General features: G+C 36.1%; 1 protein-coding gene and 1 long non-coding RNA gene across 3 annotated transcripts; both read left to right on the top strand.

Moving 5' to 3' along the window:
* The first annotated feature begins 185 nt into the window (after window positions 1-185).
* LOC134267720 (uncharacterized) lies at window positions 186-6,313 on the top strand. 2 transcript variants are annotated; one of them, XR_009992217.1, is made up of 5 exons: window positions 186-530; window positions 1,878-1,991; window positions 3,333-3,446; window positions 4,791-4,904; window positions 6,245-6,313. It is a non-coding gene; the product is annotated as an uncharacterized LOC134267720 (long non-coding RNA). The 2 variants fall into 2 exon arrangements; XR_009992216.1 differs by lacking the exon at window positions 186-530 and having other exon boundaries at window positions 1,329-1,991.
* Window positions 6,314-6,517: 204 nt separating this feature from the next.
* On the top strand, window positions 6,518-23,930 carry LOC134267718 (ruvB-like 1; the record flags this gene model as incomplete). Its single annotated transcript, XM_062749934.1, has 6 exons — window positions 6,518-6,734; window positions 19,934-20,020; window positions 20,418-20,634; window positions 21,870-22,027; window positions 22,227-22,376; window positions 23,867-23,930. Coding segments are annotated over exons 1-6 (817 nt in total), but the record flags the coding sequence as incomplete, so codon positions are not given.
* Window positions 23,931-24,166: the final 236 nt, after the last annotated feature.

Raw genomic sequence — 24,166 nt, 5'->3', positions numbered from 1 at the left:
AAATGAGAATATGTATCTTCTGTATAGATATACATGTGACATAGAACTATTGAGTATGTAGTTAGGGTGACACCATCCAGATTTTTGAGGCAATCTTCTGATTTAAGACAGTGACTATTTCCAATTAGACCCCCCCCCCCTTGTTTATACAGAAAGTAGCAATATCTGTAAAAAATTGTTTGGCAGCTTTTCAAAAAATTTATAATGTAACATTTTATTGATATTCAAATACTGTATATTTCATACTTTGTGTTTTTTAAATTGAAGAAAAATAAAATTATTGTGTGAGCTGATTCGGTTAGGTTTGAATTTCTCTTCGAAGGCCTGTTTTATGCGTCGACCGATGTCGTAGACATGTAATACTAAATTTACAATTACTTGCCCATTTCTGGACCAAATTCAACAATTTATGCACCAAAATGTTTGGAATTCTGTCCTCTTTGCACCTAAATACAAAAAAGTGAATTGCAAAAAAAAATTATTTCCTTTAAGGAGTAGCATTTGATGACATTTCCCACATTTATTTGCATGTAAGTTTATAGAAAATTGCTTTATTTGTTTTAATTTATGTAGTTAACCATACAATATAATCTCAAGTTGACACTGTGTAAGGCATAATGCCTATTAGATACATGTTCCATAGAATTTATACATATGATAAGGATTGATTCAGGGGCTAAAGTTGTTATTTCACATTATGACGCAACTGCATTGTGACATCAAAGTGTGACGTCATGTCAAAAATGGAAGCTTTGCAAGGTCATGAACTTCAATTTAATTGATCGCAAATGAGAATATGTATCTTCTGTATAGATATACATGTGACATAGAACTATTGAGTATGTAGTTAGGGTGACACCATCCAGATTTTTGAGGCAATCTTCTGATTTAAGACAGTGACTATTTCCAATTAGACCCCCCCCCCCCTTGTTTATACAGAAAGTAGCAATATCTGTAAAAAATTGTTTGGCAGCTTTTCAAAAAATTTATAATGTAACATTTTATTGATATTCAAATACTGTATATTTCATACTTTGTGTTTTTTAAATTGAAGAAAAATAAAATTATTGTGTGAGCTGATTCGGTTAGGTTTGAATTTCTCTTCGAAGTCCTGTTTTATGCGTCGACCGATGTCGTAGACATGTAATACTAATACTAAATTTACAATTACTTGCCCATTTCTGGACCAAATTCAACAATTTATGCACCAAAATGTTTGGAATTCTGTCCTCTTTGCACCTAAATACAAAAAAGTGAATTGCAAAAAAAAATTATTTCCTTTAAGGTAGCTAAACACAGTTTCGTATAAAATCCAGGGGGTTTTTCCCAGAGAGAAGCATGCTGGGTAGGGATTTTCCTGCTATTTATAGGAGTCTAGATGAAAACTGCATCATTTTTGTTTTTATTCACATAAAGTAGAATCTTATCTTAATATTTAAAGAAAAAAATGTGCATTCATTTTTAGAAAAAAAAAATTATGAGACTTTTTAATAAGGGGAGATAACTCCCAAAACATCCGGTTTTCACATGTGCAGAATTGCATGAGTCAATTAGCAGGTAATGTAGCTCTTTCATGAGGTGGAAAATGTACCCTGAAAGCACACTAAAAGAAAACCTTAGGACTTGTTCTGTGAAATGCATACAACTTATTTTGTCTGATTTTTTCTGTTTTTGTTGAGCAGGGGGGTTAAAAATGCATAGGTGCACTGAAAATGGATGCATAAACAACCCAATATCCCCCATATTTCAGGTGTCAAATACCCCCTAGTAGTAATTGATGAATGTATTATAGTTGGATATTTACAAAATTCACAATTTTATCTTTCCATTGATATGCAGAAGTCTATGTAACAAGCCTCCATTTTATTTTTTTATAGGGGTCAGTTTTGCTTGTCCCTCACCAAGTAACGTCCTGATAACGTCATACATAAAACTGTGTTTTGCACCCTTAAGGAGTAGCATTTGATGACATTTCCCACATTTATTTGCATGTAAGTTCATAGAAAATTGCTTTATTTGTTTTAATTTATGTAGTTAACCACACAATATAATCTCAAGTTGACACTGTGTAAGGCATAATGCCTATTAGATACATGTTCCATAGAATTTATACATATGATAAGGATTCAGGGGCTAAAGTTGTTATTTTACATTATGACGCAACTGCATTGTGACATCAAAGTGTGACGTCATGTCAAAAATGGAAGCTTCGCAAGGTCATGACCTTCAATTTAATTGATCGCAAATGAGAATATGTATCTTCTGTATAGATATACATGTGACATAGAACTATTGAGTATCTAGTTAGGGTGACACCATCCAGATTTTTGAGGCAATCTTCTGATTTAAGACAGTGACTATTTCCAATTAGCCCCCCCCCCCCCCTTGTTTATATACAGAAACTAGCAATATCTGTAAAAAATTGTTTGGCAGCTTTTCAAAAAAATTATAATGTAACATTTTATTGATATTCAAATACTGTATATTTCATACTTTGTGTTTTTGAAATTGAAGAAAAATAAAATTATTGTGTGAGTTGATTCGGTTAGGTTTGAATTTCTCTTCGAAGTCCTGTTTTATGCGTCGACCGATGTCGTAGACATGTAATACTAAATTTACAATTACTTGCCCATTTCTGGACCAAATTCAACAATTTATGCACCAAAATGTTTGGAATTCTGTCCTTTTTGCACCTAAATACAAAAAAGTGAATTGCAAAAAAAAATTATTTCCTTTAAGGTAGCTAAACACAGTTTCGTATAAAATCCAGGGGGTTTTTTCCCAGAGAGAAGCATGCTGGGTAGGGATTTTCCTGCTATTTATAGGAGTCTAGATAAAAACTGCATCATTTTTGTTTTTATTCACATAAAGTAGAATCTTATCTTAATATTTAAAGAAAAAAATGTGCATTCATTTTTAGAAAAAAAAATTTATGAGACTTTTTAATAAGGGGAGATAACTCCCAAAACATCCGGTTTTCACATGTGCAGAATTGCATGAGTCAATTAGCAGGTAATGTAGCTCTTTCATGAGGTGGAAAATGTACCCTGAAAGCACACTAAAAGAAAACCTTAGGACTTGTTCTGTGAAATGCATACAACTTATTTTGTCTGATTTTTTCTGTTTTTGTTGAGCAGGGGGGTTAAAAATGCATAGGTGCACTGAAAATGGATGCATAAACAACCCAATATCCCCCATATTTCAGGTGTCAAATACCCCTTAGTAGTAATTGATGAATGTATTATAGTTGGATATTCACAAAATTCACAATTTTATCTTTCCATTGATATGCAGAAGTCTATGTAACAAGCCTCCATTTTATTTTTTTATAGGGGTCAGTTTTGCTTGTCCCTCACCAAGTAACGTCCTGATAACGTCATACATAAAACTGTGTTTTGCACCCTTAAGGAGTAGCATTTGATGACATTTCCCACATTTATTTGCATGTAAGTTCATAGAAAATTGCTTTATTTGTTTTAATTTATGTAGTTAACCACACAATATAATCTCAAGTTGACACTGTGTAAGGCATAATGCCTATTAGATACATGTTCCATAGAATTTATACATATGATAAGGATTCAGGGGCTAAAGTTGTTATTTTACATTATGACGCAACTGCATTGTGACATCAAAGTGTGACGTCATGTCAAAAATGGAAGCTTCGCAAGGTCATGACCTTCAATTTAATTGATCGCAAATGAGAATATGTATCTTCTGTATAGATATACATGTGACATAGAACTATTGAGTATCTAGTTAGGGTGACACCATCCAGATTTTTGAGGCAATCTTCTGATTTAAGACAGTGACTATTTCTAATTAGCCCCCCCCCCCCCCCCCCTTGTTTATATACAGAAACTAGCAATATCTGTAAAAAATTGTTTGGCAGCTTTTCAAAAAAATTATAATGTAACATTTTATTGATATTCAAATACTGTATATTTCATACTTTGTGTTTTTTAAATTGAAGAAAAATAAAATTATTGTGTGAGCTGATTCGGTTAGGTTTGAATTTCTCTTCGAAGTCCTGTTTTATGCGTCGACCGATGTCGTAGACATGTAATACTAAATTTACAATTACTTGCCCATTTCTGGACCAAATTCAACAATTTATGCACCAAAATGTTTGGAATTCTGTCCTTTTTGCACCTAAATACAAAAAAGTGAATTGCAAGAAAAAATTATTTCCTTTAAGGTAGCTAAACACAGTTTCGTATAAAATCCAGGGGGTTTTTCCCAGAGAGAAGCATGCTGGGTAGGGATTTTCCTGCTATTTATAGGAGTCTAGATGAAAACTGCATCATTTTTGTTTTTATTCACATAAAGTAGAATCTTATCTTAATATTTAAAGAAAAAAATGTGCATTCATTTTTAGAAAAAAAAAATTATGAGACTTTTTAATAAGGGGAGATAACTCCCAAAACATCCGGTTTTCACATGTGCAGAATTGCATGAGTCAATTAGCAGGTAATGTAGCTCTTTCATGAGGTGGAAAATGTACCCTGAAAGCACACTAAAAGAAAACCTTAGGACTTGTTCTGTGAAATGCATACAACTTATTTTGTCTGATTTTTTCTGTTTTTGTTGAGCAGGGGGGTTAAAAATGCATAGGTGCACTGAAAATGGATGCATAAACAACCCAATATCCCCCATATTTCAGGTGTCAAATACCCCCTAGTAGTAATTGATGAATGTATTATAGTTGGATATTTACAAAATTCACAATTTTATCTTTCCATTGATATGCAGAAGTCTATGTAACAAGCCTCCATTTTATTTTTTTATAGGGGTCAGTTTTGCTTGTCCCTCACCAAGTAACGTCCTGATAACGTCATACATAAAACTGTGTTTTGCACCCTTAAGGAGTAGCATTTGATGACATTTCCCACATTTATTTGCATGTAAGTTTATAGAAAATTGCTTTATTTGTTTTAATTTATGTAGTTAACCATACAATATAATCTCAAGTTGACACTGTGTAAGGCATAATGCCTATTAGATACATGTTCCATAGAATTTATACATATGATAAGGATTCAGGGGCTAAAGTTGTTATTTCACATTATGACGCAACTGCATTGTGACATCAAAGTGTGACGTCATGTCAAAAATGGAAGCTTTGCAAGGTCATGAACTTCAATTTAATTGATCGCAAATGAGAATATGTATCTTCTGTATATAGATATACATGTGACATAGAACTATTGAGTATGTAGTTAGGGTGACACCATCCAGATTTTTGAGGCAATCTTCTGATTTAAGACAGTGACTATTTCCAATTAGACCCCCCCCCCCCCTTGTTTATACAGAAAGTAGCAATATCTGTAAAAAATTGTTTGGCAGCTTTTCAAAAAATTTATAATGTAACATTTTATTGATATTCAAATACTGTATATTTCATACTTTGTGTTTTTTAAATTGAAGAAAAATAAAATTATTGTGTGAGCTGATTCGGTTAGGTTTGAATTTCTCTTCGAAGTCCTGTTTTATGCGTCGACCGATGTCGTAGACATGTAATACTAAATTTACAATTACTTGCCCATTTCTGGACCAAATTCAACAATTTATGCACCAAAATGTTTGGAATTCTGTCCTCTTTGCACCTAAATACAAAAAAGTGAATTGCAAGAAAAAATTATTTCCTTTAAGGTAGCTAAACACAGTTTCGTATAAAATCCTGGGGGTTTTTCCCAGAGAGAAGCATGCTGGGTAGGGATTTTCCTGCTATTTATAGGAGTCTAGATGAAAACTGCATCATTTTTGTTTTTATTCACATAAAGTAGAATCTTATCTTAATATTTAAAGAAAAAAATGTGCATTCATTTTTAGAAAAAAAAAATTATGAGACTTTTTAATAAGGGGAGATAACTCCCAAAACATCCGGTTTTCACATGTGCAGAATTGCATGAGTCAATTAGCAGGTAATGTAGCTCTTTCATGAGGTGGAAAATGTACCCTGAAAGCACACTAAAAGAAAACCTTAGGACTTGTTCTGTGAAATGCATACAACTTATTTTGTCTGATTTTTTCTGTTTTTGTTGAGCAGGGGGGTTAAAAATGCATAGGTGCACTGAAAATGGATGCATAAACAACCCAATATCCCCCATATTTCAGGTGTCAAATACCCCCTAGTAGTAATTGATGAATGTATTATAGTTGGATATTTACAAAATTCACAATTTTATCTTTCCATTGATATGCAGAAGTCTATGTAACAAGCCTCCATTTTATTTTTTTATAGGGGTCAGTTTTGCTTGTCCCTCACCAAGTAACGTCCTGATAACGTCATACATAAAACTGTGTTTTGCACCCATAGTCGTAAAACTTGTATAATTATTTTCGCAATAATAATGCATATAAGATTTTTGATGTAAGGGATAATACAATGTTAAGCTTCAGTCTCATTTTATCTTTTATAGAAATTGCCATAGTCGTAATCAAAAGCATTTCTGGTAATCATTAATCATGGTTTTTCCAAAGCTTTAAATTGACCTTAAACTCTTCCTAACGTTAAGCGTTTAAACGACATCGTTTATTTCAGCGTGGTGTGTTTCGTCTTGTCATATTTTGTTTAACCGGCAACAACAAAAATGAAGATTGAAGAGGTTAAAAGCACGACAAAAACCCAGAGGATAGCTTCCCACAGTCACATAAAGGGTCTAGGACTTGATGAGAATGGCTATGCAATTCAATCAGCAGCCGGTTTGGTTGGACAAGAACTTGCTAGAGAGGTATCCAATCAAACTTTGTTTATTTCTAGATGTTTCCAACAAGATTATTGCGAATACTAGACTTCTGTTTAAAATAAAATCCTGAATTATTCACAAAGTTGGTAAAAACAGATATAGTCATGTCTATCCCTTTAAACTGTCTACACAATAAAAACTGAAAAGTATTTTTTTCCACCATCTCTCCAAATTTGTATGTTTATGGAAACTAAAGATTTATGCCAGTTAAATGAATCTATTTATATATTGATTTAATCTTCTACTATATATGTATACAAAACACCATGAAAAAGTAAACACTTAGAAATAGTATCTTGGATCCTTCCGTAAGATACTAATCCCAAATTAGTCCGAAATATGCGATGTTTTACGGCTTTTTCGATTTTGATATTTTATGTGCCAGGAAAACCTCAGAGCCGACGCCATAATGAAAACTGGAAAGTATGCCATCTCCAACCGGAGCCTATTTCCGATACTTGTGAACTGAATTTTAAAAATGTAAAATTTACAACTTATCAATAACACAATGCCTTTAGTACTCACCAATATCGATGAAAAGAAAATATCACTCCATATTTCATAGGGGTGTGCAATATTACCGTTATATCGGGTATATTGCGGTATTATCCACCACGATAATATATCGCGATATGAAAATCAGATACCGGTATTTTACGATATTTATAAAAATATATAAAAACCTCCTTTATTATAGAAACTGCTAAAATAAAACTGGAAACTTCTAAGGCTTTTTTTCTTGTTGAAAGAATACTTCGTAGCTTCGTTCGGGAGGGAGAGAAAGAGAGAGGAGAGAGAGAGGAAGCTTTCAATTCACTGTTGCAGTTTTGAATATCTTACTTTAAAATCAAATTAATAATTAATAAAATTTATAAGAAAGAAAATATATAAAACAATTTTACAGGGTGTATTATATACCATGAGTAATGGTGTTTCTCAAAATCTCACATGGAATCTACACGATCGACATAGTGATGAAATGTCAAGTTCAATATACATGTACATATTACAAGTAAATGGTCACTTGTAGCAGTGTTGCTTTAATTATTTTTTAATAACTTTCATGCCATTTTAAACACCTCATGCTACACTAGGAGCCTGTATATTAAAACAGTAGATTATAAAGATATAGGCCATTTCCTGTTTGTATGTTTTGATGTAAAATTAGGTCGGGTTAGACTAAAACACCGAAACGCACGGAAACGGGTCACAATTTCTTTCTGGTTTTAATTTTATTCTGTAACCACAATAAAATTATTTTCATATAGGCCTAGTATGTATATTGTTTTAATATTTAATAAGATTTTATGCTACTTCATTAAGACCCCCCCCCCCCAAACAAAAAATTAAATGAAAAAAAGATTATATAATCTGTAAAAACTTTTTTATTTCAATTTGAAAATTCTCCAAGAGAGTTCATCTTGTTTTACTATTTTACCTGGTATTTGATTAAAAGTAAAGTGTTAATTAGGTGTGCAATCAATGTCTTATCCCCCCACCCCCTTTTAAACTTAAAGATAAATTCAAATACTCTTTGAACTTGACAGCGTTTCAAACATTCTGCTCAAATTTATTAAATTTAATGATAATTAATCTACAATATATTGCAATATATTGCAATATTCAAAGTAAAATATTGCAATATATCGCAATATGGTTTTCCTTCGCAATACCCAACTCTAATATTTCAATCAGATCTTGCAAGATTTTAAAATGCAAGAAATAAAAAAAAAAATTTGACGGTATCATATATATTTTCACCAGACTGTATATTTCGTAAACTAGCAAATAAAAAGGATGTTGGCGAGTACTAAAAGCATTGTACCAAATGAATGATAAGTTGCGGTTTGAGCATTTAAATCAGTTTGCATGTATGGCTTCCAGGTGGAGGTGGCAATTTCCCAGTTTTCATAATGGTGCTGGTTCTGACATTTTCCTGGCAGGTAAAATATCAAAATTGCAAAAAGGCCTGGAAAACATCAGATATCATATTTTGGACTATCCCCACATGATGCAAAGAGATGCTTGCACTGTGAGCTGTAGCCACAACACCTGGGCAAAAAGATAATTCATACTTCAGGGCTCTCACACCACTTTTTGGGACTGGGGCCGGGGCTGTTCAAATTGGGAAAATTATCGTCATTTTGGGAAAAGTTGGATAACCAACATTCATTTAAAAAAATCCTCAAATTTTGCTTCTCTAGCATTTTGTCATCAATTTAACTCTGGTTTTGAATAAACAGTTAAACAGAACAAACATGGGTACGTAGGCTATTTATGAAAGTACATTAGCTTAGTCATTACTATCTTTGAGTGTTGATATTGCAGTTATTTGTCTTTCTGAGTGACATCGATCGTCACATAGTTCCGAATTTCCTCGATCACATGGACAACTTTGCTTACCAATACAGCACGAGACTGAACATGCCGAAGCATGGGTATGTTTCTAGGTGCAGCTTACTAATGTTTATATGAAATGTCTATTTTTGAAACCAAAATGATGTTTTTTGTTGAAACTACATGACAAGATACTCTGCACTCATAGTTCGTACACATTTTTGTAAAAACAATAACCTGGTTCCCCGAACCAGTTTACGAATGCATTTGCGAACTAATAAAATAGTCGTACCATTTCACTTTCATTTGGAAGTGTGTTTTGTTTGGGGTTTTTGTCTGCAATTAAGTTTCATGGACTTTTATTTTTTAATTAAAATTTTGCTATGGAAATTGGGAAATTTACACCTGTAACGTTTTTCTCTCTGTGTTCAGTCCACGTCACAAAATATTGTGGATCCCGTGTAGAAAGTCAGAAACTCTAGATCTTTATAGATCTAATATCAGAACAACGACAAAGTTTGTTTTAACGAGTGTATTAAAAGTATTTCAACGTAGTTAACAATCCAGTACAAGCAATTTATCTCAAGTATATCTGCTCACTGACTCTCTCTCCTTATATACCCTGCCTGACACCTAACGTGAATTAGGGCACCTCGTTAGGGCGTTAGGCTCCATCATTAGGGCACCTATTAGGGCGTTAGGCTCCATCATTAGGGCACCTGTTAGGGCAATCGGCTCCATCATTAGGGCACCCTGTTAGGGCAATCGGCTCCAAGTATTATAGGGCCTCTGCACCATAGTTAGGTGTCAAGACACAATATATTCATAGTATCTGATAAGCACCATGTTAATTAGGACACTAATTAGACTGCCAAGATAAGGGCGGTAATCAGGTACCATGATTAGGGCTTATCAAATAAACAAATAATGATATTCCTATTTTATTAACAACCGTATTAAACATATTTACATATATAAACAGAAAAAAACATTACATTGGCCTCTCCTTTTGAGACATGACTTCCATTGTCATTAATATTTAAAACATGAACATGAATCATATGTAATCAGTGGTAATGTAAAAGCAAGTTATAAAAATATAGTAAACAAATATCATTGGCAAGAAAATTACCTTAAAAAAAAAAGGTAAATATATCACTTTTTCATTTGAACACATGAAATAAAACACATTGTTTAAAAAATAAAAAAAAAAATTATTAACAACACATGTAAATTGATAAAAACACAATCCGAAAATTGACTAGTAAAAAACAGTCACAATATTAAAAAAAAACAAATGATGAAACAAAAACAAATTCATATCAAATAAAATGTCACAAGCTTATATCAAAAGTTCAACTTTTTGCACAGGTGTACGTATACGTCACTTCTAATGGGGACACTGGTGGGACATCATACAAATATTCTGCGTCCTGGTCTTCTCTTTCATGGTCAGCTTGAGCGTGGGCCATTATCTCGCTTTGCAAATATTCGAAGAAATTTGTCCAATCGATTTCATCAGGGCGGTAATGCAAGGAGGTTGAGATATTGTGTTGCCTGCGGACTGATGTTATGCCATTCACAGTCCTTTTTGTAGTTACCAGACTGATCGTGATAGTTTCTACAGTTTCTGTTACATCTCGGTTCTCATCTGGCTGCGGACTTGGAGATTCTATGGATATATCATCATAAATCGGTTCTTCTTCTAAAGGCAATTGCGGTGGTACACTATTTGCTGGTTCCGATGCGATAGCTTCATTTATTGGGTGTTCTTCAGAAGGTATCTGCGGTGGTAATGCGCTACTTCCTGAATTCTGGCTATCCATTTCCTCGATGTAACGATCTAGAAATTCTAGATCAAAATCCAAAGTTTCTTGATCATTTTCGTTAACATCAATCTCTAAGATATCTTCTAGGGTTGTGATTTTGTCCTCTTCTTTAGAACAGTTATTGTTAATTTCTTGACTTGTTCTGCTCTGCTTTTGATTTTCTCTTTTCTTTGCCCCTTTTATTTCAGTCTTCTGCTTAACCTCTACGGGAATCGTCCTTGCCACACTTTTCGCTTCTTCTACACTTAAACCATGGAATTTTTGCAGATGCGACGCAAGATATTCCATCCGAAATGAAAACACGCTGCAACCTTCTATGGGGCATCTTCTCACTTTTACTTCTTCTGTGTGCCTCTGGTTTTCATGTCTCCGTAAGTTCCTTGTGTTTGCGAATACTCTTCCGCATTCGGTACATTTTACCGCTCCTTCTTTGTCCATTATATTATCGATGTAGTCTTCTAATTTCTTTGGCTTTCTGATTGCTCGTCCCGTCCTTGTTTTGAATGTAATCTGAGCTCGATTGTTTCCTGCGCCCAATCTTAATTCGGCGTCTGTGCCCGATCTCAAATCGGCGTCTGTGCCCGAACTTAATTCGGTGTCGGTGTCTGATGTGGACCCCCCTGAGCGATCTTCTAGCTTATCTGCGTCATCCGTCTGGGTTTCATTTCTTGGACTATTTTCTTTGAAACTAATTTCTGGTGATATTTCTACATCAGCGTTGTTTTGGAAAATATCCAGGCGAGGTAATTCTACAGGCGTTTCATTTCCCGCAGTTTCTGGAGGAAACCAATTAATTTTCTTTTCTCCTTTATATGGTTTTTTTAAATTATCTCCATGTACAACTATGCCTAGAAGATTTTTCTTATGCTGAATTTTGAAAAGAATGCTGTTTATTTTCTTAGTGATGATCCATGGGCCATTCCAGTTTCTACTTATTTTCTGCTTTCTTCCTGGGGCGTTTATTTTCTGATTTCTCCAGACCAAATCTCCAACTTGATAATTTACTGCCTTTACATTTAGGTCGTATTGTTGTTTTTGTCTTTCAGAGGATTTTTGTAGGCTTTTACGTGCAAATTCATGCGCGTTGTACAGATTGATTTTCAAGTTTGCGGCGAAATCTGTATGAAATGGCTCATTTTCTGTGATATTTTCTGATAAAACATCTAATGGCAATTTCATTTCTCTGCCGAACACCATTCTATGGGGTGTAACTCCCGTACTTTCATGTGGAGTGGTGTTGTACGCCATAGTGATGTAGTCTAAATGGAGGTCCCAGTCTCGCTGATTTGTTTTGATGAATTTGGACAGCATGTCTTGAATAGTTTTATTCATTCTTTCTATCATGCCGTCAGATCGTGGATGGAGCGGTGTTGTCCTAGTTTTGTTTATCTGTAAAAGTTGACATACTTCTGTGAACAATTCGCTCTCATATTGTCTTCCCTGGTCGGAGTGTATCTCAGCGGGACAACCATAGCGTTTTACCCAAGCTCTAAAGAGTATATCTGCTACTGTCTCGGCGAGCATGTTTTCCATAGGATAGGCCTCTGTCAGTTTGGTGAAATAATCGCCAATTACTAGAATATAGCGATTTTTTCTGTCTGTCATTGGGAACGGTCCAGTGATATCCGTGGCGACTCTGTCAAATGGGCCTCCAACGATGTATTTCTTCAGTAAATGACGCTTCTTGTGTGGCGGATTTTTGCGTTCTTCACATATTTCACATTTTTGTACATATTCTTTGGCATCTTGCGTCATACCCCACCAGTAAAATGGACATAATTTGGCTTTTTCGATGGTTTTCTTGATACCTAGATGACCAGATATCTTTGAGTCATGCAGGTGCCACATTATGGTATTTACAATTGTTTTAGGGGCACAAATTCTCCATCTTCGTGTTTGCTCTTCCCACAAAATGCAAAATACACCATTTTTAATTTCCAGAATTTCCCACCTAGCGATCCAAAACTTGTATTCTGGACTCTCAGCAGTAATATCGGTATTTCTAGGTTTTGCTGCTCGATCTTCTTTCAACTTTAAAATTTTTCCTAAGACACCGTCATCTTCTTGCTCTTTCCGAAGTGTTGCGTAATCTATATTTAGTTTAGGTTTTGGTCTTGGTTTTGCGGGTTGAGGCCTATTTACTTTCCTCCCCCTTCTTAGTGGTATTTCTCCTGGAATACTGGAATTCATTAGCCCAAAATCGTCTCCATTATTTGGTGACATGATAGGACCTTCGAATTCAGTATCATCTTCTGAGAAATCTTCATCACTAATGGTCTGGATCTGCTCATCATCTTTACCTTCTTTCATGAATTCGATGACTACTTCTTTAGGTCCTGTGTACTCGTAATCTCGCGGCATCTTACACTGCTTACAGACTTCCGGATCTGGTCCTATAAGTCTTGACATTGCGTCAGCATTTCCATGCCTATTCCCTGGTCTGTGTACAATTTTCATGTAGAACTGACTTAATTGTTGTATCCAACGATGAATTTGGCCATCGGGTTCCTTAAAATTCTTGAGCCATGTCAGAGAGCCATGGTCAGTCCTAAGAGTGAATCGTCTACCCAGCAAGTAGTGTTTGAAGTACTTCGTGAAATGTACTACTGACAACATTTCTCTCCTGGTTACGCAATAATTCCTTTCTGGTTTATCCAAAGTTCTACTCCCATAGGCTATTACCCTTTCCTTTCCGTTTTGTATTTGGGATAATACGGCCCCAATAGCAAACGCACTGGCGTCCGTATCGAGTATGAACTCTCCTCCGTCTACTTCAGGGTAAGCCAGAATTGGCGCGGTTATTAACTTGCTCTTAAGTTCTTCAAATGCCCTTTGACATTCTGTATTCCATGACCATTTCTTGTCTTTTTTTGTTAAGTCATACAAAGGTTTGGCTATTTTGGAGTAGTCCTTTACGAATTTCCTGTAATAGCATGTTAGTCCTAGGAAACTCCGCAATTCTTTCACGCAGGATGGGGGTTGAACTTGTTCTACGGATTTGGTTTTGCCAGGATCGGTCTGTATTCCATCTTTTGAGACTATGTGCCCAAGGAAACATTTCTTTTTGTAGAAAACAGCATTTCTTTGGTTTCAGCAAAAGTCCAGCACCTGACAATCTACCCATAACTTTCTCCAGATTTTCAAAATGCTCCTCAAATGTTTTGCCAAAAACGACTATATCATCCAGATACAGGACAGCTGCATGCCACTGTAGATTTGTCAGGGCCTTTTCAATTATTCTTTGGAATGTTCCGGCCGCATTACGTAGACCAAACGGCATTGTGGTATATTGGTAGAGGCCTCCCCTGGGTGTGGCAAAAGCTGTTTTTGCTTTGTCTTTCTCAGCCAGAGGAACTTGATGGTATGCCATATCCAAGTCGAGGGAAGTAAACCACTCAGCTCCATTGAGAGACTCTAAATTGTCTTCTATTCTTGTCAGAGGATATGCATCTTTAATTGTTTGGTCGTTGAGTTTTCGATAGTCAACACACATTCTCCAGGACTTGCCCTTTTTCTGAACCATAACTATCTGAGATGACCATGGGCTGGTACTCTTTTCAATCAAACCCTGCTTCTCTAATTTCTTAACTTCTTCTTCTAGTACTTGTCTCTTATGTAATGGGATCCTTTTCGGCGGTTCTCTGATAGGTTTTTAGCTCACCTGAGCCGAAGGCTCAAGTGAGCTTTTCTGATCACATTTTGTCCGTCGTCCGTCTGTCCGTCCGTCTGTCCGTCCGTCCGTCTGTAAACTTTTCACATTTTCGACTTCTTCTCAAGAACCACTGGGCCAATTTCGACCAAACTTGGTACAAAGCATCCTTGGGTGAAGGGGAATTTAAATTGTTAAAATGAAGGGACATATCCCCTCGCAAGGGGAGATAATCAAGAAAAGACAAAAATAGGGTTGGGTCATTAAAAAATCTTCTTCTCAAGAACCACTGGGCCAGTAAAGCTGAAACTTATGTGTGAGCATCCTGGGGTAGTGCAGATTCTAAATTGTTCAAATCATGACCCCCGGGGATAGGGCGGGGCCACAATGGGGAATCAAAGTTTTACATAGAAATATATAGGAAAAATCTTTGAAAATCTTCTTCTCAAGAACCACTGGGCCAGAAAAGCTGAAACTTATTTGGAAGCATCCTTGGGTAGTGTAGATTCTAAATTGTTCAAATCATGACCCCAGGGGTAGGGCGGGGCCACAATGGGGAATCAAAGTTTTACATAGAAATATATAGGAAAAATCTTTGAAAATCTTCTTCTCAAGAACCACTGGGCCAGTAAAGCTGAAACTTATGTGAAAGCATCCTAGGGTAGTGTAGATTCTAAATTGTTCAAATCATGACCCCCGGGGGAAGGGCGGGGCCAGAATGGGGAATCAAAGTTTTACATAGAAATATATAGGAAAAATCTTTGAAAATCTTCTTCTCAAGAACCACTGGGCCAGAAAAGCTGAAACTTACGTGAAAGCATCCTTGGGTAGTGTAGATTCTAAATTGTTCAAATCATGACCCCCAGGGGTAGGGCGGGGCCATAATGGGGAATCAATGTTTTACATAGAAATATAAAGGAAAAATTTTTGAAAATCTTCTTCTCAAGAACCACTGGGCCAGAAAAGCTGAAACTTATGTGAAAGCATCCTGGGGTAGTGTAGATTCTAAATTGTTCAAATCATGACCCCCGGGGGTTGGGCGGGGCCAAAATGTGGAATCAGTGTTTTACATAGAAATATATAGGAAAAATCTTTAAAAATCTTCTTCTCAAGAACCACTGGGTCAAAAAAGCTGAAATTTATGTGGAAGCATTCTAGGGTAGTGTAGATTCTAAATTGTTCAAATCATGACCCCTGGGGGTAGGGTGGGGCCACAATGGGGAATCAAAGTTTTACATAGAAATGTATAGGAAAAATCTTTTAAAATCTTCTTCTCAAGAACCACTGAGCCAGAGAAGCTGAAACTTATTTGGAAGCATCCTGGGGTAGTGTAGATTCTAAATTGTTCAAATCATGACCCCCGGGGGTTGGGCGGGGCCACAATGTGGGTTCAATGTTTTACATAGAAATATGTAGAAAAAATCTGAAAATCAAAGCTGAAACTTATATGGAAGCATCCTAGGGTAGTGTAGATTTCAAATTGTTTAAATTATGATCAGTGGGGTAGGGTGGGGTCACAATATGTATTACAAGGGGGAAATCTGGTAAAGAACAGAATGGCCAAAGCTTCTCAGGTGAGCGATGTGGCCCATGGGCCTCTTGTTCATTATGTAGGTTGATTTCATGATGTCCAAGATTAGTCCTCCCTACTTCTCCAGGTTTAGCAAAACAGTGTTGTTTCCTGATAATAAACTCTTTAAACTTTTCCCTATGTTCTTGGTCAAGTTTTTCACAGCCTCTCTTATAAACATCATGTAAATGTTCAGGTACTTCTTCTTTTGATTTTGTTTCTGTACCAATTTCTGCTACACTGTTTTCAATGTCTCCCATTTTTATTATCGGCCCGACCTTATATATAGGGGTGAATAAGGCCATATGCGTATGTCGGTAGACAATCTTATCTTGTGCCCCTGGATTGAATAACCTTGTATAGATGACAGCGTTTTTGGCATCTACTAATGTCCTGGCGATTGCGAGTCCATGACGTTCCATAAAAGGTCTCTCAGGCGTTAAAACTCCAAGAAAATTTCTAGGGTTTTTATCATTTCGCCCTACGAGTCCAGAAGGAACAAGGACTTCACGACCAGCTGGGACAAGGGTTGTTTCTAAGGCAACAACACGTGCAGGCCCTGCACTTCCTTCTGCTTCTAATGGGATCCTACTTCCTTTTATGATAAAACTAGATTCATCGTGATCCCAGCTACATCGGAATTTCCTTATGAAATCTTCTCCAAGGAGGTTACTGTTGACACCTCCTACTATGACTAGGTGCTCGTAAACAACTTCTCCAAAAGTTAGTACCATGGTAGTTTCTCCAGCACAGTCAAGTTTTCTTCCATCAGCAACAACATATGTTACGCTAACGGGGTCTAGTTGAGGTTTATCCAAGATTCTGTCATATGTTTCTCTGGATATGAATGTCCGCTTTGCCCCCGTATCTATTTTCCATTCAACAGATGTTCCCTCTAACATTCCGCATACTTTCATACAATGCGTCCCTCTAATAATATTATGTCCGAAATTCTGTTGGACCTCAGTGTCAGTTTTACCACTGACAATATCTTCTTTTACATCTTCATTTTTCTTTGTATTACTTCGACCTTGTTTTAATTTTTTCCTCTTCCATCTTCTTCTTTTTCGGTTTTGAGTTTCCTTACTCTTTGTTATAGGCCATCTAGAGTTGACTGACACTTGGCCTCTGGTATCAGTCATCTCTAGTTTAAATCTTTACCTTCAGTTCTCTTTTCAACACAATTGCTCTGGTCTCGAGAACTGGTTTTAGGTCGAAATTGTCTTCTCTCGCTATGGTACCTGGGGTAATAGGGGCGACCCCTCCTCCCTGGTCCGGTATGCCGAATTGAACTTGGGGTTCTCACGTTTTGAAAGATACTGTATGACCCGTCACCCGCGCTTGGAGGCTTGGCAGTATCCGCAGCTGCTAATTTTTCATTTAATTTTCCATTCTCAACTTCATATACAGGCCTGTACACTGGTTTAGTCTCTTTTGTTAATTCTCTTTCCCCAATTCTCAAGCATTCTTCTTGCATGGCATTTAATACTGCTTCTTGAAGTGTCCTGGGTCTTGTCCTCTTCACTGCGAGGCGGAATTCTTTGGACTGCCCACACTTATCCAAAAAGGACTTTGTAGCGTTTTCCTCTACCATATCCGGATTCCCTGGATAGGCCCGTCGGAATAAATCTTCGATCGCCTGTCCGAAATCTCGCAAGGACTCGCCCGGTAGTCTTTTTCTCAATTTTGCGTCTGCAATATACTTTTCCTTCATTGCAGAGTGGCCGAATCTTTGGTTCATTTTTTCCTTCAATTCCTCATAATCTCTTTGTACAGCAACAGGCATTCCATATGCATAGCTCTCGGCCTGTCCACGTAAGGTGCTGAGTAAAACTCTGCGAGATTTCTCGGGTCCCCATAAGTTTAATTCTGAGATGTTTCCAAAATATTGTAGGAACTCATCCCAAACATCATCATTGGCCCCTGAGAAAGTCCTCCTTACTGGGTATTCGTTGACCAGCATTTGGTGCCATAGGACTGTTTGTAGGTGTCCCGTCAGCCATAGGAATATTAAAATTGCACCCGAGTCCCTGAGGGGACTGATTGCCCAAATGAGGAGTAGTGCGTCCAGATTGCCCAAAAACCTTAGGTTCCTGATAGGTACCTGTAGGGGCATTAGGCGCACTACCACCAGTATAGGGTGTATCATTAGGTGTCAAAGAAATTTCCCTTATCTTATTGGCAGTCGACAAACCTGATTCTCCGTACTTCCATGCCATGCCGATCACCATAACAAGCAACACCATACTTGTTACGAATACTAGAGAAATAGCTGCATTTTCCTGCAATCTCTGTACGACCTTGCTTTGCGGAAAATAGGTCCAGGACATCACCAACAGACAACATCCTATTAAAGCAAAGAGTACCCAAACAAATAGGATTCTCTTTAAGCTTGGTCTTGGATTGTACTCGTGAACAGAAAGACCCTGCGAGTTTTGCCCGAACTCCTGAAAGTTAGGACCGTCTGGCATTACTCGACTTGTGGGCAGCAAATCTGTTTTACACCCCGTATCGACCTCTATTCCAGAGTCATTTAGGGGAGTTGGACTGTCAAAATATTGTCCTACCTTTCTAGGCGTGATTCTCCTCCTTACGATAGGTGTCTCCATTTCAAACTAAGTGCCGTCTCGTTTCTGTGTAACACGTAGAATAACTTCTTTGGATCCCACCGCTGCCACCAATGTAACGTTTTTCTCTCTGTGTTCAGCCCACGTCACAAAATATTGTGGATCCCGTGTAGAAAGTCAGAAACTCTAGATCTTTATAGATCTAATATCAGAACAACGACAAAGTTTGTTTTAACGAGTGTATTAAAAGTATTTCAACGTAGTTAACAATCCAGTACAAGCAATTTATCTCAAGTATATCTGCTCACTGACTCTCTCTCCTTATATACCCTGCCTGACACCTAACGTGAATTAGGGCACCCTGTTAGGGCGTTAGGCTCCATCATTAGGGCACCTATTAGGGCGTTAGGCTCCATCATTAGGGCACCTGTTAGGGCAATCGGCTCCATCATTAGGGCACCCTGTTAGGGCAATCGGCTCCAAGTATTATAGGGCCTCTGCACCATAGTTAGGTGTCAAGACACAATATATTCATAGTATCTGATAAGCACCATGTTAATTAGGACACTAATTAGACTGCCAAGATAAGGGCGGTAATCAGGTACCATGATTAGGGCTTATCAAATAAACAAATAATGATATTCCTATTTTATTAACAACCGTATTAAACATATTTACATATATAAACAGAAAAAAACATTACACACCTTTCTTTTGGGAAAAAAGGTAACTTTTTTATATATGGAACGGGGCCGAATATCAGCCCCAGATTTAGAGAATCGAGAGCCCTGTACATGCTGTACTTGCATATTGATCCAATTAAAAAAATTTCTGCAGTTATTTCTGGACCAACAATGCACCAATTATTAAGAATAACACCAAAAACTCAACAAAAAATAAACTGGCCTTGATTTACAAATAAATTGTAAATAAAAATTTCATTAAAATCTGAACTGTTCAGGCTATGGACTGGTAAAGTCTGAAATTTCTCTTGACTTAGGCATTGCTTTAAGAGCTCACAGTGGCGAGTGCAGCTCACTGCACTTGCTATCACTTTAAAAGTGGGTTCAAAGCAAAACGGAAATATTTATACTTCCCCTTCCCTGCACCTATATTTTCAAACACATACTATACAATAGAAAAAAATAATTCTATTGACTATACTGTTACATTGTATACTTGCATGTATCATGTGTATCATACTTATTCTGTTGATGCTCTTTTGTTTTAAGGCAGCAGGTGTCGTGGTTGAATTGATCAAGTCAAAGAAGATGGCAGGTAGAGCCATGCTTTTAGCTGGACCACCAGGAACGGGAAAGGTAGGAATAGAAAAACCTCAGCATTTCTCTTCTTAATGAGTTTACATTTTTGAAATTACCTCTCAGATATACATTTTCTGTGTATATTTTCTAAAGTTTAAAGTCACTGGTGATAAAAGAACTGGGACACTCATTATGTCTTTCTTTTGAAATATGATCCAGAAAGAAAATCTTTGAGAAATTTTAAGCTAATCATTTGAACATACAAATTTTACAAAATTTTAGGATAAAAGGAATAGTTCATGCTTTGGACATTTTGAACACAAAAAATCGTTACTTTGTGCTGATTATTACTTAAGTCTTTGTTTTCAGACTTGTAATTTTGAGGTATTGCATCATGTAGAATTAATGTACATATTGTACGTAGCCTGATAACCTCATGACCTTAATGTTGTAGACGGCCCTTGCTCTGGCCATTGCTCAGGAACTGGGAACAAAGGTGCCCTTCTGTCCGATGGTAGGGAGCGAGGTGTACTCCTCAGAAATCAAGAAGACGGAAGTTCTGATGGAGAATTTCCGCCGCGCCATCGGACTGAGGATCAAAGAGACCAAGGAGGTTTACGAGGGAGAGGTGTCAGAACTGACCCCCGTAGAAACAGAGAACCCCATGGGAGGTAATTCAAAAATAATGCCATTTAGGTCTTTTGTTTGCCCTCTCCCGACTCATAGTAAATATTGGGTTGGTAGGTAGGTGGAAAATTATTTTTCCCAAAAAATATTAACATATTATTAAATTTATTGAGGGAATAATAGGATGAAAAAGGAAAAAACAAGTTTCTTGGAATGTAAACAAGAGGCACTGTGAGCAACGAGCTCACTAAATGATACCCCCTGCCTCCCCTATAAATATAATGGCAGTGTCCATGTTTTGCTATGGGAAATCCAAAATATGTGTCGGATCAAAAAGTACTTGCTCAAGCTTTGTTACATGTATCTATCTTTTGGAAGATCTCTTGCCCTCTCTATATTGTTTTACGGTAATGTGTAAAGAGTAATAACTCATGGTTTTACGTTATTCAGAAGCCAATATTTACATCCACTGAATATTTTCTTCTTTATTTCATAAGAAAACCCATTGCGTTCATCACTGCATGAACTACATTAGGCATATCACCTATACAGATTTCTTGATCAGTGGCTGTTCCATCAATGAAACGTACAAAGACGTTCGCATCATTAACACAATAATTAATATATTTTTAATCCTACTTAAAATGATAATTTAAACAGATATAAATATAAACAATAAAATGTCTTTCTTTGTTTGTTATTACTGGAATGAATGGTCGCAGCTATTGCAGAAAAAAATTACATAACCCGCTTACGCGGGTTATGTATTTTTTCTGCAACAGCTGCTTCCGTTCATTCCAGTAACAACAAACAAAGAAAGCATTTTATTGTTTAACTAACCTCACATCATAGGTAAGGATATAATAACAGTGTCCATGTTTTGCTACAGGAACCCAAAGTATATGTCAGATCAAAAAGTAAAGGAGGTGCACAATGGCTTTATGTAATAAAGATTCTCTGAAAATCTCATCAAATTTCATACAGTGGTATAAGAGGAGTTGTGGATATATGGGATGGGTACACCAAAGCTTAACAGATGACTGACGTACATCCCGATTACAGTATTATTATGATTACTATATACCCTCCTGCTTTTCAAGTGGGGGTTATATAAAGGTTTTAAGTCATGCCAAATACAGCTAGTCAACTGGGAGAGGACAATAAAGCAATTATTTGAAGATAGCCCATTTGTAAATATTTTTATTGGAATATCATTATAGTACATAATAAGTGACATCATGTAAGATTTAATTTTCTATATATTATATTTTTTTGGCAGGCTATGGAAAGACAGTCAGTCATGTTGTAATTGGGTTAAAAACAGCCAAGGGAACAAAACAGCTGAAGCTTGATCCATCTATTTATGAAAGCTTACAGAAAGAGAAAGTAGAAGTAGGGGATGTGATATACATAGAGGCCAACAGTGGAGCAGTCAAGGTAAAGCCAGGAGACTGAGTTTGTTTTTATCTTGTCAATAAACGTAAAGGTCAAGGGTGTGATCAAATTATAAAAGTTACTGCATGATGAAATTAATCTGAATCTGATTTCACGGGAAATTTTATCTTTTGTTTTTTTTAAGGAAGACACTTGTCTGATGATACTTTGAAAATCTCTGTAAAATATTTTTTCTCGACAGAGACAAGGTCGATCAGACAGCTATGCCACAGAGTACGATCTGGAGGCAGAGGAATATGTCCCCCTCCCTAAAGGGGACGTCCACAAAAAGAAAGAGGTCATACAGGATGTCACGCTCCATGACCTTGACATTGCTAATGCCCGACCTCAGGTAACGTTGATATCAAGTTTACTCTTTGTACATTTACATGTATGCATGTACCAGTAATTGAGAATGGCTCAAAACCTGATCCAAACATTACCATGGTACTTTATACAGGGTTATTTTCGCCCTGTGTTATTTTCACTCTCTTGAACTTGTGAACAATTTTGTCCCATTTTAAATTCGCCCAGTCATAGTTCTGTTTAAGAAATTATGCTGTGTAATTTGAATTCGCTCCGTTTTAAATTCACCCAATCAAGGAGAGGGCGAAAGGGGTGAAAATAAAACGGGGGCGAAAATTTCCCTGTATACAGTAATTCTTTCAGGTAGTATATGATATTTCAAGTTTTATAGGTATAAGATATGGAACTACAAGGACCAACCTAGGGGGCGACTGAGGCGAAATAGTCGCTTTTGAGCTCCAAACTTCGCCGAAATTTATCATGAAAGCGAAGTTCAAGTCACCTTAACATTTGGAATTCCTTTATTGAGAATCATAAAAAATCTATTAAGAAACATGGTAGAATCGTCAGTATTGTATAAATCTGGTTTTATTACTGCTGAAATAAACGAAACAGCAGGACACTTGCACCTGTTTCGCTACTAATGACCAAGTCATCGAATACTCTGTCGGAACTCCTCTAGATTTTACACTTCCGTTAATGTAAAAGTCCATTGTTGTTACAAGTTGTACACACAGCTGGACAGCTATCGATGTCATGCCAAAGATGTTGGAGATGATTTTAGATCTTTTTATTGTTAAATAATTCATTCATGCTGTGAATACAGACATATATATCTTGACTGTTAGTTATATATTGTGGAGTTATTATCGATAACTGTCTAAGAAATCACACGTCTAATACACACAGTCAAGTAGTTCAATCGGCATGGGTTACTACATGCAGTAGTCATGGTAGTGCATAAAAACTTTTTTTAGAAAAAGAATTTAAGATTGAAAATGAATTTTGAAGTGAAAATAAAAAATATGACTATGCAAAGAACCTGAAAATCTAAAATAACAAGAGAGAATATTAAATAATTGTGCATACTATGCAAGAAATGAAAAAATTTTTTTTTTTAAATTAAAAAATTGATAAACAAGTTTATCAAAAAGAAACTTGTACAATAATATTGTTTAATTTTGGGTCAGATAATTTAATTTCTTGTAACTGGAAAAATATTTTTAAAAAATTCTAAAGAGTTTTTTTTCTTTTTAATTATTTTTAGTATGATGTTATTACATAAATATTATTGAAATGCATTTATTAATAAGTTTTAAACAATGAAATAATTTTATTTTTAAAAATTTTAATAATGATTAATGTGTGGGACGCGTGCCAAGAAGTCTCCCTAAATTTCAAAACTTCTCCCTAAATTTCTCTAAGGGAGAAGTGAAGTCTCCCTAAATTTTTGGTCTAGGTTGGTCCCTGGAACTATTGTAATAAATATATGTGTGTGAATATACTCAATCTGTGAAGTATCTGTTTCTTTTATAGGGAGGACAAGACATTATGTCAATGATGGGTCAGTTAATGAAACCAAAGAAAACAGAAATCACAGGTAACCATTTTGTCACTTTTTTATAATTTAATTGAAACATCCTCTTTTCTAAACTGTTCCCAAATAAATTGTAGGGATTAAGATTTTAAAAAAAATTACTTTAAAATTTTAAACAGCTAACACCTCTCAATTTTTTTTTATTGAAAACCAGCACTACAAATCTGACACATCATAAATCATAACCTTATAAATGATTCCTGGATTAATCAAACTTGTTGTATAATTCCACAATGCTT

The sequence above is a fragment of the Saccostrea cucullata genome, unplaced genomic scaffold (genome assembly GCF_032062105.1).
Source record: "Saccostrea cucullata isolate Sc308-1 unplaced genomic scaffold, CSIRO_AGI_Scuc_v1 ctg9173, whole genome shotgun sequence".
In the NCBI taxonomy this organism is placed as follows: Eukaryota; Metazoa; Mollusca; class Bivalvia; order Ostreida; family Ostreidae; genus Saccostrea; species Saccostrea cuccullata.
The sequence above is the reverse complement of the archived record's forward strand: the minus strand, read 5'-3'. Positions and strand labels throughout refer to the sequence as shown.